This window comes from Dermatophagoides pteronyssinus, unplaced genomic scaffold (assembly GCF_027571235.1).
Source record: "Dermatophagoides pteronyssinus isolate colony J.1.1.1.1 unplaced genomic scaffold, Derpt_VIB-CSIC_2022.12 sq0003, whole genome shotgun sequence".
Taxonomy (NCBI): domain Eukaryota; kingdom Metazoa; phylum Arthropoda; class Arachnida; order Sarcoptiformes; family Pyroglyphidae; genus Dermatophagoides; species Dermatophagoides pteronyssinus.
The window spans coordinates 671,040-689,583 of NW_027461527.1; the positions used below are offsets into that span (position 1 = coordinate 671,040).

The following is an 18,544-nucleotide window of genomic DNA, read 5'->3' on the forward strand; positions in this document are numbered from 1 at the left end:
ATTAAATTTCGACAAACATTCATTTTAATTTAAGAAAAATACAATTAATTAGATATCATCATCATAATTTGTTTAAAATCTATTTCATTTGAATGAATCAGACATCAAATTAAATAGGAATAATCATTATATTTTGTGACCATCGAATTGATTGATTGATTGATCAATCAATGTGTGACCATGATCGAATATTGCATTGTTTAATTACTTGTATAATAATGACGTGGTGTAATCATTGAATCTAATTGTCCATCGATTATTGATGATAAACCACCGCCACCACTAATATTCGAACCATTTTGGTTATTATTACCCCCAAGTAATGATTGATCAAAACGATCTTCACCCGATTGTATATCTTCCAAATAAGTATGTGTTATTAATTCGGCTCCATCGCTCATCATATTCAATATACTTTTCAAACAAATTAAATGATATTCCAGTTTTTCTTTGATTTTCAATAATGAACAATCGGTTATAATTGGTGTACCATATTGACTGTTTGAATCATTCATATTGATTTTCATTTGGCCATTACATGAACCGTTACTAATATCGGGACTATTACTTCGACTTTTATTATCATTATTATGAATATCGTTTCCTGTTGTTGTTGACTGACGAATAAGAGTAGGTTTATTTCCAATCATTGATGATGATCCATCATTATTTTCCATAGTTATTGTTGTTGGTTCATCTTTAATGATAATCGATTCATCGCCTGAAGTTTCATTTGACAATAATTTGACACCATTTTCATCTAAATTCGATATAATAAATCGTCGTCGTGGATTGTTATTTTTATCATATCCCTGTTGATAATGATGATCAATATAGCCACCATTTGTTGTATTTGATCGTATCGATGAAGAAAAATTTCGGCTACTAGATTATATTTGAGGAAATTTAAATTATAAGAAAAAAATGAACAACGATTTTTTTTACATTACTTACTTATATGACAAAATAGTGTCAGTTGATAGGATTTTATCGATCAACTCTAACAATTTAAATTGTTCATAAAGATTTTGTTGCTGTCCAATTGGTATCGATGTTTGCTGTTGTTGTTGTTGTTGTTTGATGAGGATCAGATTATTGTTACCACCAACACCATTAGGCAATGTTTGACTACGTTGTAATATGGAATGATGATTTTTATCATTATGATTACCATCACCAACAACAAAACCATTATTTTGATTATCAACTGTTGATAAATTATTATCTGAATCAGAATCTGAATAACCATTTGCCATATGATCATCAATATGATTATCAGCTGCCGTACTATCATTATCGATTGTTGATGTAGCCAAATCATTTAAACGTGTCGGTATCAATACTGTTTCTTTCATATTTTTTACCGAATTTTTAAAACGATTAATAGCCATTATTAATGATAATGATGATGATGGTACAGATCGGTTATTACGGCTTACAGAATTATTATTATGGTGATTTTGTTGATGACTATTACTATTATGGTGATGATGATGATGATGTCCATTTGATGAATGATTATTAGTATTATGATGATTATTATTCGTATTATTTTGATATTGTTGATGAGAATTAGTATTATTACTACAATTATTATTCATTGTTGATGATGATGATAATGTTGTCGAAACAGTTGGTTCATGTTCATGAATTATCATATTTCTCATCATCATTCGTGAACGATTTGAATTTGAAGAATTTTTTTGTTGCTGTTGTTGCTGCTGCTGTTGATGATGACGATTATGATGATTATGATGATGATGATGGTGATGATTATGACCACCATTCGTCAAATTCATAACATTATTATTGATCGATTGAATTTTAACACCAGAATGAATGATAGGCATAGTTGTTGATTTTGTGTGTGTGAGTGTTTTATTTCTCAACAATATTCGATTGGTTATTGTTTTTTCGTTCGTCAAAGATCTACCCCTTTACTTTCTTCCTTTTTTTTGACAGATCGCAAATATGAAACCTAAAAAAACGAAAGAGAAAAAAAAATATTTGTCAATATCGAATATAATGGGATGGGGGTGGTTGACAGACACAAACACACAACAAAATCATTTTTTTCATTCATAAATCGTATGAAATATACAAATCATCTCACAATACATATCAATCAACAACAAACATCCATAATAATAATAAAAAATATACGCCGTTGAAACTAAATACACACATTTCCTACTACCAGACCAACACAACAAACATCATTCTTCAGAAATCAATTTGTTACACCAGGGCATCATCTTTCATAGCGTAATAGACATTTTTTCATTTTATCAACCAAAATATAACAGCAGCAGAATAGAAGAGAGAAAAAAACCCCTTTCTTTACAATTAAATCAATCAATCAATCAATCAATCCAATCCAATCAAGATGAAATAATCGATTGATAATAGAGACAATTGATCGATACTGATGATGATGATCATGAAAAACAATGTCGAAAAGTTTTATTCATCATCAATTATTACCTTTTTGTGTTCAAGTGGAAGACAAATAAGTTGAATTTTGTTTTTTTTTTGCTTTTGTTCTAAAGAAAAACAAAATTGAAGCTCTTGAAAATTCAAGTAAAAATCTTAATCAAACAAGATGATGGTGATGATGAACAACACAACACAACAACAAAAAAAAAAATCAAATGAAAAATTAAAGAAACAAACAAAAAAAAACGAAAGCGAAAATCAAGAAAATCAAACAACACAAAAATGGTGATGTGATATTAGTAGAATGTGAAAAAATAAACTGTGATGGTTGTTGGCTGGCCAATATCCATAAATGATGATAATGATGAATTTGAATCATAAATTTCAAAAGAAAAAATGAAAAAAACAAACAATAGCTACTTATTTTATTTGTCAGAAAAAGAAATTTCAAGATGATAAATGAAATTCCATATACAAATGTTGTTGTTGTTGCTGTTTTCTGATATATGATTATCCAAGCAAACAAGTGACATTTGAATTTAATTGAAAACACACACACACAAACATAAAGAACCAATATGAAACATGAAGATAAAAATTATCATCTTTCTCTCTCTCCTTTTTCATTTTGGGGTTGGTTATTTTTCTTTTTAGTTAAAATTTATTGTTGTCGTATTGGTTGGTTGTTCGTTGTCGCTGATGATTATCATATGTAAATCACATAAATTTGGAAAACAAAAAACAAAAATATTTCTTCGATCGCCTGGTTCGATATGATTAAAACAACAATAGCAGTGTGTGTCAGAGTAGATAGTTGTTAAAAAAAACCAAACAACGAAACAAAAACAGTTATAATTTTTTTTTGTTGTTTCAAATGAAAAGTTTCAAATGAAATATGTGTGCTATATTGTGTGTTGTTCACTTGACTTTTCAACAACAACAAAAAAAATGTTTTTTGTCTATTTTTCATTTCTTAAAAATCGACCTAATAACTTACATATATTTGATTTTCGGGGATATTGAATTTGTCGAAAGAAAAAAATGTCGTGGTCTCTCACGCTTTACGCGAGAGTTCTGTCATATTTTTTTTCACACAAACATCAATATTCGAACAACAACAACAACAAAAAGATTTCATATTTTGCAAAACGAGAATTTTGATGAGCGTTAATTTGATTTGTTTTTTGATATCGGAATTTTGTTTTTTTTTAGAAATAAAATGACTTGCACACACTCAAACACGTGACTACGGAATAATATTTGGATAAAGAAAAACTTGAATTTCAAAAAAATCAACAGCAATTCAAGATAAGATGCAAAGAGAGAGAGAACCTTGTTATCTGTTTTACACAGGAGAAATTAATAAGATTTCTTTCATTTTCATTTTGAAATTGATTTTGTTTTTCAATAATAAAGATACGATGTAAAACAAAAACAAAAATATCAATTAATTCTCAATGATTCTTCGGTGTGTGTGTGTGTGATTGAAGAAATCAGAGTAAATCAGATATCTTGTTATCTATAGAGAGAGACAGGAAAAAAACAAAATTTGTCAGTTTAAAAAAAAAAATGAAAAAAGCTCTCTCCTACCTCCAAAAAGAAAACGAGAATTTTTTCAATTTCTTTTTATCCAAAAGAATTTTCAATTTATGATGATAATATACTCAATTACATTTTGGAAAGATTTTATTTTTAAAATCAGAAATCATTTCTTTTTTCCTAAACATTTGCAAAAAATAACACTCGGTTGTTTCTTGGAAATGAAATTGCTAAACATACACACACACTTTCTTAAAATGTCCAAAATTATCATCATCATCATCATCAACATCATCGAAGGAACAGGGAAGGAAAATAATTTCCGGATGAAAATTATCATTCTAGTTTATAGTAGTGTAGGATACGGTAATGAGCTGTGTGTGTGTGCAACAGTTAATCAAGTTATCTTTCATTATTAAAATTGAAATATAAAAAAAAATCAACTAAATGGGGGTAAATAAAAACAAACATTATCATCAACAACAAGCGATGTAAATCTCTTCATTTGAAGAGACGATCATCATCATCATCACACTGTTTGCTCTACTGGCAAATGAAATTTGATTTTTTTTAATTTACTTTAAAAAAAAAATGATTTTTCTTGTTTCTTGGCCAACCAACCATGGTCAATAAACCTAGAAGACACACATGCAGAGAGATAGATCAATCAAAATAAACTTGTTGAACAAATAATTCAATTCAACTGAAATGCTCATTGATCATCGATGATGATGATTGGTGGTAATTGGATGTGAAAAAAAATGAATGAAAGAAAGAAAGAAACAGGAAATAATTTTCCAAAATGAAAATGAAAAAATCTAATCTTACATACCTTGCAGGTGTAATAATTGATTGATTAATATTTTTCCTTGTAACGATAATAGATGATAATCACATTATGTTTTTTCGATTAATTTATTGGAACTTTTCGTTTCGTTTTTTTACACACACATAGAGTAAAAATTCACAAGAATTATTCAGCAAAAATTTCTTTCGTGTGAATTTCGTTTGGAAATATATAATTTATAAATTGGAAAAGAAAAAAAAACTAATTGAATTTCGAATTGGAAAGAAAACTAATAATGAATTTGATTTTTTTTTTTTTAAAAAGTTATGCAAATTGAATTGTTAATGATAAAAACTTGATTGATTTGTGTTTATCGTTGATCACAAACTGGTAATGGAGTGAAATTTAAAGAAAAAAAAAATTTAAAATTCTAATTACATGAATTCAGAACAACAACAACAACAACAAAAAATAAAATAAATCTAGAATTAAACAACAACAAACAAACAAACAAAAAATCAAATATATGTTACTAGGGGAATGGTCATTGTAGATTGGTCGGTCGATTTATGAATATTGATGCATGCCGATGATGATGATGATCGGGAAAAACAAGGGACAAATAAAAAACAAGGAAATCCAAATAACCGGCTGTTTGTCCGAAGAAGAAGAAGAAGGAGAAAAAAAAGAGTGAGAGAAACAAACAAACAAACAAAAAAAAAACTCACAGACACACAAACCGTAAACGAAAAAAATGTCAGCCAAAATATTCGTTTGGTGAATGGTTGAAAGCAAAAGAGATGAATAAAAAGAGAATGAGAAAAAGGAAGAAGCAAAGAAATTATCCAGTTTTTCAATTGACTAAACAACAGTATAAAAATTGTGAATGTTTTTCGGGATATTTGTGAAAATCCAGTGATCATATAGAGTGATCCAATGACAAAAAAAACCCAACCCGATTGAAAATCAAACATACATACAACAGAAACACAGAGAGAAACATGTGAATATTGCAATGTTTGGTAATATAACCGACTACAAAAAAAAAATTTGTTTGGCGTCGGCGTTGTAAATATTACAGTAAAAAAAAATTGGAAACAAAATAGAGACATAACAGATGAACAGAATACAAAAATAAAAAAAAAAACAATTTAAAAGTCACGCCATTTGTATTGTGTGTGTTTTGGCTGTTTGGTGCAGCATTTATTTCAACAATTATTATACAAGCAAAACATAAATGAAAATTGGCAATTGTAGAGATGAAAAGTGAGAAAGTATTATGAAAGGAGAAAGGATCCGACAAAAAAAAACCATAATGATGATGATGATTGCAACCAAAATTAGAAAGAATATGAAAGAGAGCGAGAGAAAGAGAGAGAGAAAGTAACATATTTTTTTTAAACCCGAATATAGAGTTTTAGGATTACCTTTTGATTTACAGATTACCGTTACTTATTTACAAAAAATCTCTGTTTGTAAATTAAAAGTGAACAGAAAAAAAAAATTTCTCTTCTCTCTTCTTGTAAAACAACAACAACAAAAAACATTTGTATTTCGGAAAAAAGAAATTCGATCATTCGAAATGCGCAATCGCAATGAATTTTCTCAAATTTGAATCATTTTTTCAGAAAATAAATTATCCGATTGGTATTATGAATGGAAAAAAGACGAAAAACAAGAATTTTGTAAAAACGAGAAAACAACAACAACAACAACGATGATTATATAAAGTTGACCCTGAAAAATAATAATTTCGGAAACGTATTATCCCGGTCTTAATTTTTGTTGTTTTTTTTGTTGTTTGATTTAATTAGTGTTTTGTTTGTTCATGGATTACTCATTTCCGATTTGTAAATTCTACATTGAAATTTACAAAACATAAACCGCCACTGATTATCATCTGATTATGAGGATTTAGATTCAAATAACAGCAACAACAACAACAAACACATCAGCCATGTGATGAGTGCAAAAAAAGATTTTTTTTTTTAAATAAAATTAATTTACTTCAACGATTAAAAGTTTTTTTTTCGTTTTAAAAATTATTATTCAATTTTATATCCCCCCATTTCACATTTTTGTTTTCACATCGTTATTATTATTTCAATCATCATCATCATCGTTGTCGTTTGGTTGTTGTTGATTTTTCTTCTTTTGCTTTGTCAACAAATTCTGAAGATAATCGTTTAATGAGCTAAAACTTTTTGATAAACCAATACTGTCATCATCATCATCATCATCATAATTATAATTATTATCATGGTCGTTTTCGATGCTGTCAACCAATGATGATGATGATGATGATGATGACAAAATGAATAAAGTTTGTTGTTGTTGATCATGTGATAGAAAAATTTCAGAATCATTATCATTAATAGAATCTATTGATTTTGATGGAAAATTATAATCATCAAGAATATGTTTGGATAATTGATGATCGATGTCATCATTTTTCAATGATGATGATGATGGTGATGGTGATAAAATTGGTGAAATATCGTTGAATATTTCATTATTATTATCATCATCATCATTAAGATAAACAACCTTTCCATCCAAACGACTATATCGTATTTTTGTTTTAAACATAATTTTCGATTTATGTATTTCATCATCATTATCATCATCATGGTTATCAATTAATGGAAATTTATTAATTGCCATTGATGATGATGATGTAGTTGTCGTTTTGATTTGATTTTTTATTTTAATAACAGGTTTTTTCGGTGTATATGGTGATTGTTGTTGTTGTTGTTGTTGTCGTCGCCATCGATTCATATTTTCGTCATCATTATTGATTTTCGGTGTCTGTATATCCGATGATGACGGAGATATACTGACATCTGTATGATGATAAAAGAATTTATAATCACCAAAATCACTATAAACAAGTGGATCGATTGTAGATGATGTTGGTTCATTTCGTGCAATTTCAATTTCATCATCATCATCATGATTCAGATTATCGATTAAATCGATATCGGTGGATTTCATCGAATCGTTCATCCAGATTAACAATCAGAATTAACACCGAAAATTTAGAAGATAAAATTTATTTTTTCTAACATTTTTATAATCAAAAAAGAAAAAAAAATTCTAACACCAAATTCTCGTTTTAATCAATCATATAATTTGATTAAAAGATTATAACAATGATTTTGTGTAAAAAAATGTTTGAATGTTTTTGCCATTACCAAATAAGAGAGAAAAAAAATTATATAAAAATACAAACATATTATCGAATCTTTGTTTGATTAATCTCTAATTTGTAATTTCGCATATTAGATATTCAATTACTAATTAGTTATATTCTGTAAGGTATTCTGTGTTTTTCTTTCATTTTCCAAGAAAAAATAAATTGTTTAATGCGAAAAACACAATGATTCATGCAAATGAAAAATGAAAAAAATGTAATAAAATGGAAAAGTTGTTTTTTTTTCTCTAATAGCCAAGTTCTTGAGCTTCGTAATGTTGTGTGTTTCCGGTACGACTTTTTCTTGATCGTATCATTTCTTTAGTTGCAAAACGACGATCATATGCCCAACCAATACGTGAAAATTGATCCAAAATAAATGTTGTTAGATTAATATTCCATCCCCATTCGGATGTAGAATAATCCCATGGAAATACATGATGATAATTATGATATCCTTCACCTATAGATTTATCGAAATTAATTATTCAGAAAAACAACAGAATAGAAAAAAACAAAATACCTAAAGTCAAAAATGAAACTGCCTTATTTTCAGCCGGTGCAATATTAATATCATATGGTCGATTGCCAAACATATGTGCAGCTGAATTAACAAGCCAAGTAGATTGTAATGCCAATATATAACGAAGAATAGCACAGACAAAAAATGCTGTCCAAAAATTTTCACCCCAATAATACCATGGAATAATTGTTGGTAATAGGAAACACATCAAAATTACTGATGGTACATAATATTTATGCTGATAATAAACAACTGGATCTGATTTAAGATCACTGAGATCTAAACGTAAACCGAATTTTTTAACATCCGGATGTTTTCGACATAAAAGCCAGCCAATATGTGCAAAAAAGAAACCACGTTCAATATTAACTGGATCGGCATTTGTTTCCGAATATTTATGATGTACACGATGATCTCTAGCCCATTCAAATATTGAATTCTGATAGGCCATCGAATTACAGAATGCAAGTAATAATCGTAATGGAAATCTTGCTTTATATGCACGATGTGACCATAAACGATGTACACCGGCCGTAATACCGAACAATGAAACATTATAGGTAAAAAGTGCTACAAATATTAATCAAAATTTGAATAAAATAAAATAAATGAATAAATAAATCATTTTATATGGGAAATATAATTTTTTTTAAAGAAAATATTTACCAAACAAAATGGTGTAAAATTTTGCATCAACAAACAATAGATAGGCTCCATAAATTGATAATGAATGCAATAATGTAAACCAGAAAACATTCATCCAGATAATATGTTCAAAACAATTCCAATCATCTTTTTCCGAACGAACACGTAAATAATCACGGCTTACAATTTGTTTTGGATCATCATTATCATCAACAATAGTATTATCATTGATATTACGTTTGATAACACCATTTTTTGGAACATTAATTGATGAATTTGGTGGCATTTTTTTTCAAATTTCAAAAACTTTTCAAACAAATTTTCAAACCTAAATTCAAATTATAATTTTAAAAAAAAAAACTAAAACTAAAAAAATGGAAATATGAGATGTGTGAATGAAACGAAATAAAGAAAAACGAAAAAAAAATTAGAAATTAAAAATTATTACATATCACCAATATTTATATGGTTATGAATATACAAAAAAAAACAAAGGTTAAAATCAAATGTAATTAGAAGATATTAAGTATCAGCGCGTACAAATTTTAAATTTGCCATTTTGGCAAAGCAAAAAAAAAATGATTAACTGATTTGATTAAATTTCCATTCAATTGAATGAACAAATGAAAAAAAAATAATTCGAATAAATCGAATGATTTGTATCACACAAAAACAACTTCTACAACAAATTAACCGTTAAATACACACCATTACCAACAATAGAAAAGTCTTTAAAAAAAAGTAAAAGTTTTTTTTGTTCTCATTATTGTCGATTGATCGGATATGGTGGAGGGTTTGATAAAGCAAAAATGTACAATTCATCAAATTCATTCAATGACGATTTGAAAAAATCGAAATGTATTAAAGAAATGAAAGAAAAAAAATTCAAGTGGCAAATACGAATTCACATAACAGTATCATGTTTCAGGTTTGATTTTTTTTCTGAATAAATCAGTTTTTTTTGTTTCATAAGAAAAGAATGATTTCGTTTTGAATTTGAAAAAAAACGAATGATAATAAAATCAAATCAAATCAGAACAATCGATGATACACTTACCACCACTAATTATTTTATTAATTGATAAAATATATGGAAAAAAAAATGATAATTTTTTGATCGGGAAAAAACAGGTTCAACATACACATACACACAAGCACACGGTGCAACACAAGGATAAGGAATGAGATTTTTTTTTATGAGATGAAAATGATGATTAAACTCTTTTTTCCTATATTAATTCAATCTAAATGAATGTTTTATATGATGGTGTGAATACGAATACGGCCACTATGTCGGCGTCAATGTCAATGTTAAACGGAACAAATTTTTTTTTATTAAAAACATGCATGCTTCTTTTTTCTTGTCTATAAATCAATGAAAAAGAATGGATTTTTGTTTTTCCTTTTTGACAACCCGAGAATCAATGCACTTATACACACACACACACACGCACATCATGTCTATATATAGTGATGAATGTGGATCTTTTTTTGCATGCTGTTTTTTTTCCAACCGGGATCTATATAATACCTGTGTATATATTTGAGTGCAAGCGTATAGCATACGTGTTCTGTATCAACTTTCGAAAATAAACACAAAAAAAAATTAAAATACATAGTATTTTATCATTGGAGATGAATGTTGATGAAAGAAATCAATGGTAAAAAACATGGCTGGCCAAGAACAAAAAAAAATAAAAATATTTTTGAAAAATCTGATTCTTTTTTGATTGAATATAGATGGCGTTCATCTTGTTTGCAGTTATACATTTATATCGACGCGTTATTTGAATTATAAGCAAAATGGTAACCTTGGTATTTATCATAATTTTTGATTTGTAATCCGATGCTGATCAAATGTATCAATAACTTATTATCATTGATATGAAAAATAAGAATATTGGGTATTTTCATTACAAATCGAAAGAGTTTTGCTTAGCTGACAAAAAAAATGATTTCTTATCATCACCGACATCAACCGACTAATATCTTCCAAGTAAAACAACTTAGGATTCAAAATCCACATTCGATAAGATTATGGTTGTTCAAAAAAAAAAAGTTGTTCACCGATGTTGATGTTATATCAATATTTGTATTTTTAGATACAAAAATTTTCAACATTATTTTTTCGAGAAAAAAAAATATTTTCATATTCAATTCAAAATTTGAATGATTGATGTTTGGTTTGTTTGGTTGTTGCTGATGATGATGATGATGGAAATAAAGGTAAACAACGACTAAGGTGAGAAAAAAAATAGGATACATTCAAATACTAATCGTCTTTTGTTGTGTGTACACATTGATTGTTTGAATCCAGTTGAATTTGAAATAATAATAAAATGAAATGGGAATATTTGTTTATTTTTTTGAAACAAAATCGAAACAAACAGATTTTAAAAAAATTATTATATTTTTAGAAAATAAATAGACAACTATAGAAAGGGAAAAAACAATTGAAAATGATTGATGTTTCATTTTTCAAAACAAAACAAAACAAAAAAAAATCATCCGAGACAATTCGAATTCGAATGAATCAAGAACGGAAAAGGATCCATTCACATAGACCATACACAACTGGAAACATTCGAAATCGTTTTCTATCGAACCATTATCATCATTCGAAACAATTCATATATGATCATCATCAATAGATGTTTTCTATTTGAATCATCAACATTTGAAGAGAAATTTTTTATTTTTGATACTGTCTATTTGTGTTTCAATGGTTGGTTGATTGTTTGTTTGTGTGTGTGTGTGTGTGTGTGTGTCGGAACTAAAATTAGAATCAAGATGAACAAAGAAAGAAAAAAAAACGATTTGTATTTTCTTATTACAATCACCACCGCCATCATCATCATAATCATCATGTAGTTGATTATTATCAAATTGCGTTATGGTCAACAACAATAATAATGATCATTTATTATCGCTCTTTCCAACCACATTCCATAATCAAAATCAGCTTAGCAGAGAGTTTTTCATTTGTTCATACAGCAAAAGACTTACATCAATTTTCTTGAACACAGCGAAAAAAAAAGAGTTTCAATACAACAACAAAAAGCAACATACATCTATAGGAAAAAGAATCTCCATGAAAAAAGTGAGAAAAAAAAGTCAATCTTATATTGAAATGGATAAAATCGCCGAATATAAAAAGATGGTTAAAATGTTGATGATTTTTTTTATTCATTCAACGATTTGATGATAAAAATTTTTGATATTTCAATTTTTCATTTTGATCATTGATAAATGAAACTGTGTATGTGCCTGAGTGATAAATTCATTTCGAAACGAAACCTTTAATCAAAAAAAAAAAAAAAAAAATGTTTCTTCGATTATTAAAATATGTGATACCATCATTCATTGGAATATATCTCCTATATAATCAAATAAATGCATTTTGGTTAAATCAATTTCTAATACTATGTTTTCTATTGATTATATCATGGACAATTGGTTATTATCTTTATGATTTATTCGAACAAGATCAAATTGATCCAAAGAATAAAATTGTATTAATAACCGGTTGTGATACTGGTTTTGGTAATCTGTTAGCACAAAAATTGGATCGTTTAGGATTCGATATTTATGCTGGTGTTTTAAACATCGATAGTGATGGCGTACGACAAATACAACAAAAATGTTCAAAACGTTTGAAAATAATCAAAATGGATGTTACGAAATCGAAAGAAGTGGAAAATATTGTCGAACAGATCAAACAATCGGGCAAACCATTATGGGCTTTAGTCAATAATGCTGGTATTGCAATATCGGTACCATTTGATTGGGGTAAAGATATTGATGTTTATCAGAAAATATTTGATGTAAATGTTTTCGGTGTAGTTCGTGTAACAAAAAATTTTATCACATTACTTCGTCAATCCAAAGGTCGAATTATAAATGTGGCTAGTGCAGCTGGTATGTTTAATATTTTCAATATAATTTGTATTTATAGAAAATAGATAATAAATTTTTCATTTTCTTTTTTTGAAATTTTCATCAATAGGTCGTATGCCCGCACAATGGATGGGACATTATTGTATGACCAAACATAATGTACGTGTATTTTCCGATGTATTACGACGTGAATTAATTGGAACCGGTATCAAAGTAATCACTATTGAACCATCATTTTTTCGTACAAGAATTGTTGATTTCGAACAAATCGATAAACAACGTAAAAAAATTTTTGATGAAACACCTTTAGATATTCAACAATCATATGGAAAAAGATATCTAAAATGTTTAGAAGCAAGTAATCAATTGATAATGAATATAACACATGATAATATTGATCTGGTTATCGATTCAATGATCAATGGTATTATACGTAAACATCCAAAAATTTATTATCGTTGTTGTACAATTATTGAATTATTTACAATTTGGGGTTCATCACATTTACCTGAAATTTTATTGGATACATTTACAAATGTTTATAATAATCGATTATATCGAAAATATTTACATTCAAAATAAATAAAAAAATGAAATATGATTCTATATCTATTTGGCTAGAAAAAGAAAAGGATTTGATATCGTTTAAATGTATGCAACCGCAAATATTTGACAAAATTATTTGTAAGATAAGATAACCATTACATTTACAAAATTGACTCATTTTCTATTCAGAAAAAAAAAGAAAAAGAAAGAAAAAATTCCACCCAAAAACATTTATCAAATTCATTGGAAAGAAAAAAATGATTAACGACAACAAACAAAGAAAACTATATTTGGTAATAATAGTAAGATTATTTTCTCCTTTTTTTTCTGTACTTGAATCAAGTTCAAATGAACCCTATATATAAAAAGATAAAAAATCAAATGATAATTTATGGTGATGATGATGAAAAAAATAGACAATTTGGGTACAATTTGATTGATATGAATTTAATCGGAAAAAAACTAATGAAAATTAACATTTTTTTTCTTGAATGAAAAAAATGATGTAAAGGGAAATATTTTCATACATAGAAAAAAAAAATCGTATAAAAATATCGGAAACGTTTAACTGTCAAATGAAATACAATTTTTTTTTTCTTTTGCATTTTCTTTCTGTTGTTATAAACAATCATATTATTTGCAACAAAAATGTCAATAGTAAATCAAATATTTCGATATTTTGTATCATCATTAATTTGTCTATATCTAATATGGTATATTTGGAATCCAATTTGGTTCAATCATTTTTGCGTTTTATGTATTCTATCGATCATAGCATGGACATTGGCATATTATTTTTTCGAAATGTTTAATCAAGAAACAATTGATCCATCGGGTAAAATTGTATTGATTACTGGTTGTGATACTGGATTCGGTAATCGTACAGCATATCGATTAGATCAATTAGGTTATCATGTTTATGCCGGTGTTTTATTTCCTGATGGTGATGGTGCTAAAAAACTACAATCAAAATGTTCGAATCGTTTGCGAATATTACGAATGGATGTAACAAAACCGGATGAAGTGAAAAATGTTGTCGAACAGATTAAACAATCAGGTATGCCATTATGGGCAATAGTCAATAATGCTGGTGTTGGTTATTCTGCACCATTTGATTGGGGCAATGATGTTGATGTTTATCAAAAAGTATTCGATGTCAACGTTTTCGGTGTGGTACGTGTAACAAAATATTGTATGCCATTATTACGTAAATCGAATGGTCGAATCATCAATGTAGCTAGTCTAGCTGGTAAGTGTTATTTCAATTTAAGTTTTTAATTTTTCAAATAAATATTCAAAATGTGATTTTTACACCAATTTCTCATTCATAATAATAAACATTTAGGTCGTGTACAAGCTGCAAACATATCACATTATTGTATGGCAAAACATAGTGTACGTGTATATTCTGATTGTTTACGTCGTGAATTAGTCGGTACCAATATTAAAGTAATTACAATGGAACCATCATTTTATCGTACAGAAATTGTTAATTATGAAATGATTGATCGAAAACGACGTGAAATTTTTAATGAAACACCTGAAGATATACGTGAAGCATATGGTGAAAATCATCTTGAATATTTAAAATCAGTAACTAAACAAATAGAACGAATGACAAAAGATCGAATCGATGATGTAGTCGATTCAATTATTGCCGGTATTGTTCTTGAACATCCAAAACCATATTATCGTTGTTGTTCATATCATGAATTGTTTACATTATGGGGTACAAGTCATTTACCAGAAATTCTTGTCGATATGCTTTTGAATAGAAATACACGTCGATTATTACGTCAAGCAAAATCAGGACCATATCAGGATAAAAAATTAGATTAAATTCAATCAAATTATCTTTTACTTTTGTTTTGCTTATTTTTTTCAAATGAAGATAAAATCAACAAATGATTGTATATGAAAATATTGTTTCTCTTAATAAATTTTCTCATGTTGTTTTTGTCATAAAAGAAACAAGGAAAATTATTGATTCGTATAAATCGAAATAACTTGATTATCCTAGCTCTTTTTTTTCAACAAAGAAAAAATAACGCATTTTTTCCTTATTGTAAAAGTTAAAAAACATTCAAAGTTGTCTTTCATTTTGTAACACAAAGATATTAATTTTGGAAAAAAAAATTTTTCTTTGTCAATAAAGTTCAACAAAACTTTATATCAAATTGTTGTTGTTGTTGTTAACATCGAATAGAAATGATTAAATTTGATAATATTTTTCATTATTTTTTTGTAACATTTTTTCCATTACATATAATATGGTTTATTTGGAATCCAATTTGGTTCAATTATTTTTGCATTTTAGTCGGCATATCCATAATATCATGGACAATAGCATATTATCTATTCGAAATGTTTAATCAAGAAACAATTGATCCATCGGGTAAAATTGTATTGATTACTGGTTGTGATACTGGATTTGGTAATCGATTAGCCTATCGATTAGATCAAATCGGTTTTTATGTTTATGCTGGTGTTTTATTTCCTGATGGTGATGGTACCAAACAATTACAACAAAAATGTTCGAATCGTTTGAAAACAATACGAATGGATGTAACAAAACCGGATGAAGTAAAAATGGTTATCGAACAGATTAAACAATCGAATAAACCATTATGGGCTTTAGTCAACAATGCTGGTATCGGTATATCCGTACCATTTGATTGGGGCAATGATGTTGATGTTTATCAAAAAGTATTCGATGTTAACGTTTTTGGTTTAGTTCGTGTAACAAAATATTGTATGCCATTATTACGCAAATCAAATGGTCGAATCATCAATGTAGCTAGTCTAGCTGGTGAGTTTTAATTATTCTTCTTTTTTTTAATTTGTTGGTAATTTAAATTTTTGATTTCCAAAAGCACGAATCACAGCACCATTAGTATCACATTACAGTATGGCTAAACATAGTGTTCGTGTTTTTTCCGATGCTATACGTCGTGAAATGGGTTGGTCAAAAATCAAAGTAATCACAATGGAACCGTCATTCTATCGAACTGAAATTATCAATCATGAATCAATCGATCGTATGCGACAAAAAATCTTCAACGAAACATCTGAAGATATACAACAAAATTATGGTGAAAAATATATGCGTTTTCTCAATAAATCAAATTCAATGACTAAATGGATTATAAAAAATGATTACGAAACGGTTATCGATACAATGATTATGGCCATTGTAAATGAAAATCCAAAATTATATTATCGTTGTTGTAGTTATTATGAAGTAATTATATTCTGGGCAACATCACATTTACCCGAAATAATTATCGATTATTACATCAAATACATTGGCAAAATGAATAGGTTATTATGGATTAAGAAATAGGATTTTTATTTTGAATTTAAATTGTATCATTAAAAAAACAAAATTCTACTCACCGGAATTCTTGTGAAAAAAATAATAAAAATTCTTTTACTTCAAACACAAAAATACAAAACAAGCAGAATTATGATTAGGACAGACACGTGGTTTGTTCAAAAAAAAGGAGGTGTGATATAATGCTCTAATTTGAATATTCGCGAATCGAATGTGTATAAAAGAATAAAGAATTCACCGATTTAGACAATGATCAATAATACTTGCATGGTGTAAATTTTTTTTGTGTGCGTGTGTTTTGTCGAACGTTTTCAACTTGCTCATTTTCGAATGTCATTTTATTCGATTGTTTTTCTTCAAAAATTCATGTTTTTCCTAATATATTTAGGTAAGAATTTAGATTTATTTCTTTTTTTTGTAATCCATTAAAATCGGGAATATGAATACGCGGTGAAAATGATAAGAGAAAAGAAAAATTCTATCCATTTTACCGTCACTTTTATTCCCAAAATTATTTTAAACTAAATCTCTCTTTGATGAGCGAATTTTTGAATAAAAATATTTTAATATCATTTCGTACAGATACGGAGAGTACATTATTATATAATTTTTATTAATTTTTATAAAAAATTTCATTTCAGATGTCATCATCGTTGAAAAATCAACGTTATGTTGGACGAGCTGTACAGCTTGATATAACAGAATTGGACAATTATTTTGTCAACAATGTAATCTTTCATCTGAATTCTATATCTGATGTAAGTTTTTTAGGTTATTTTTTCTGAGAAAAAATTCCCCTTTTTTTTAATTTCATTGAACAGTCAACATATGGTTATGTTCCTGAATTAAAACTATTGATTCAATTATTATTATGGTATCGAAAATTATTCACACATAATTCATCGATTGGTCTTGATATTTATCAATGTCGATATTATTCGACAAAAAATCAATCCACGTCGAGCATCGGTTTATCTTTGATTCAGAAATGTTCATATCTACTTAAATATTCGTTACAATATGTTCAGGAACGATTAGATCAATATCCAACGAATCAAAAATGGACAAAAATTGTTGAAAAGTTTTTACTTTATTATCGTGCAATTGAAATGTTAAATCTATATGTTTTCATTTATAATGGTAAATATCGAACTTTGCACGAACGATTGTTTGGCATACGAATTGTTGGTGAACGAACATCATCGCTCGATGATTCAAAATTAAATCATTCATTTTTAAATCGTGTATTAATGTGGAATGCAATGATCGAAGTATTGACCATATTGATTCCATTTATTACTTCGACATCATTATATCGTTTGATTATTAAACGTATTCATTCGATAAAATCTGATCAACAACAAAATTCGAATAATGTAAAAAAACCAATGAAAAATAATCGATGTCAAATCTGTGATCAACCGGCAGTGAATGCTCAGGCTATTCCAAATTGTCGGCATATATATTGTTATTTTTGTATCATACACAATCTATTTGAAGATGGTATTTTTAAATGTAATCATTGTCAAGTATCGATCGATTCATCGGATAAATTATTACAAACATTTAATAATTAAATTTTTAACGAAATTCGGTGAAAATTTTGTCATATCAGATAATTTTTAAAATTTAAAAGCAAAAAAA

At 27.6% G+C, this 18,544-nt stretch overlaps 6 protein-coding genes across 14 annotated transcripts; 4 read left to right on the top strand and 2 right to left on the bottom strand.

Moving 5' to 3' along the window:
* Position 1: 1 nt before the first annotated feature.
* LOC113791283 (uncharacterized) lies at positions 2-6,282 on the bottom strand. Of its 7 annotated transcripts, XM_075825127.1 has the most exons (4): positions 5,491-5,680; positions 5,296-5,413; positions 955-1,978; positions 2-885 (listed from the first exon to the last, which is right to left on the bottom strand). In XM_075825127.1, the coding sequence occupies exons 3-4, from the start codon at positions 1,848-1,850 to the stop codon at positions 201-203; spliced, it is 1,581 nt and encodes a 526-aa protein (XP_075681242.1). In that variant the 5' UTR covers positions 1,851-1,978; positions 5,296-5,413; positions 5,491-5,680; the 3' UTR covers positions 2-200. The 7 variants fall into 7 exon arrangements, with proteins under 7 accessions (XP_075681242.1, XP_075681243.1, XP_027196842.2 ...); XM_075825128.1 differs by lacking the exons at positions 5,296-5,413; positions 5,491-5,680 and adding an exon at positions 6,190-6,282; XM_027341041.2 differs by lacking the exons at positions 5,296-5,413; positions 5,491-5,680 and adding an exon at positions 4,808-4,965.
* Positions 6,283-7,856: 1,574 nt separating this feature from the next.
* LOC113791284 (stearoyl-CoA desaturase 5-like) lies at positions 7,857-17,083 on the bottom strand. 3 transcript variants are annotated; one of them, XM_075825133.1, is made up of 4 exons: positions 16,963-17,083; positions 9,145-9,489; positions 8,479-9,048; positions 7,857-8,418 (listed from the first exon to the last, which is right to left on the bottom strand). In XM_075825133.1, exons 2-4 carry the CDS (start codon positions 9,407-9,409, stop codon positions 8,204-8,206), a joined length of 1,050 nt encoding a protein of 349 aa, XP_075681248.1. In that variant the 5' UTR covers positions 9,410-9,489; positions 16,963-17,083; the 3' UTR covers positions 7,857-8,203. The 3 variants fall into 3 exon arrangements, with proteins under 3 accessions (XP_075681248.1, XP_075681247.1, XP_027196846.2); XM_075825132.1 differs by lacking the exon at positions 16,963-17,083 and adding an exon at positions 10,181-10,660; XM_027341045.2 differs by lacking the exon at positions 16,963-17,083 and having other exon boundaries at positions 9,145-9,560.
* On the top strand, positions 11,622-13,972 carry LOC113791286 (retinol dehydrogenase 7-like). Its single transcript, XM_027341047.2, has 2 exons — positions 11,622-13,041; positions 13,130-13,972. The coding sequence occupies exons 1-2, from the start codon at positions 12,447-12,449 to the stop codon at positions 13,600-13,602; spliced, it is 1,068 nt and encodes a 355-aa protein (XP_027196848.1). The 5' UTR covers positions 11,622-12,446; the 3' UTR covers positions 13,603-13,972.
* LOC113791285 (retinol dehydrogenase 16-like) lies at positions 14,165-15,743 on the top strand. The gene is made up of 2 exons (XM_027341046.2): positions 14,165-14,815; positions 14,912-15,743. Exons 1-2 carry the CDS (start codon positions 14,215-14,217, stop codon positions 15,403-15,405), a joined length of 1,095 nt encoding a protein of 364 aa, XP_027196847.2. The 5' UTR covers positions 14,165-14,214; the 3' UTR covers positions 15,406-15,743.
* LOC113791388 (estradiol 17-beta-dehydrogenase 2-like) lies at positions 15,771-17,160 on the top strand. Its single transcript, XM_027341157.2, has 2 exons — positions 15,771-16,375; positions 16,440-17,160. Exons 1-2 carry the CDS (start codon positions 15,775-15,777, stop codon positions 16,907-16,909), a joined length of 1,071 nt encoding a protein of 356 aa, XP_027196958.2. The 5' UTR covers positions 15,771-15,774; the 3' UTR covers positions 16,910-17,160.
* Position 17,161: 1 nt separating this feature from the next.
* Positions 17,162-18,501, top strand: Pex2 (peroxisomal biogenesis factor 2). The gene is made up of 3 exons (XM_027341048.2): positions 17,162-17,288; positions 17,542-17,658; positions 17,722-18,501. The coding sequence occupies exons 2-3, from the start codon at positions 17,542-17,544 to the stop codon at positions 18,475-18,477; spliced, it is 873 nt and encodes a 290-aa protein (XP_027196849.1). The 5' UTR covers positions 17,162-17,288; the 3' UTR covers positions 18,478-18,501.
* Positions 18,502-18,544: the final 43 nt, after the last annotated feature.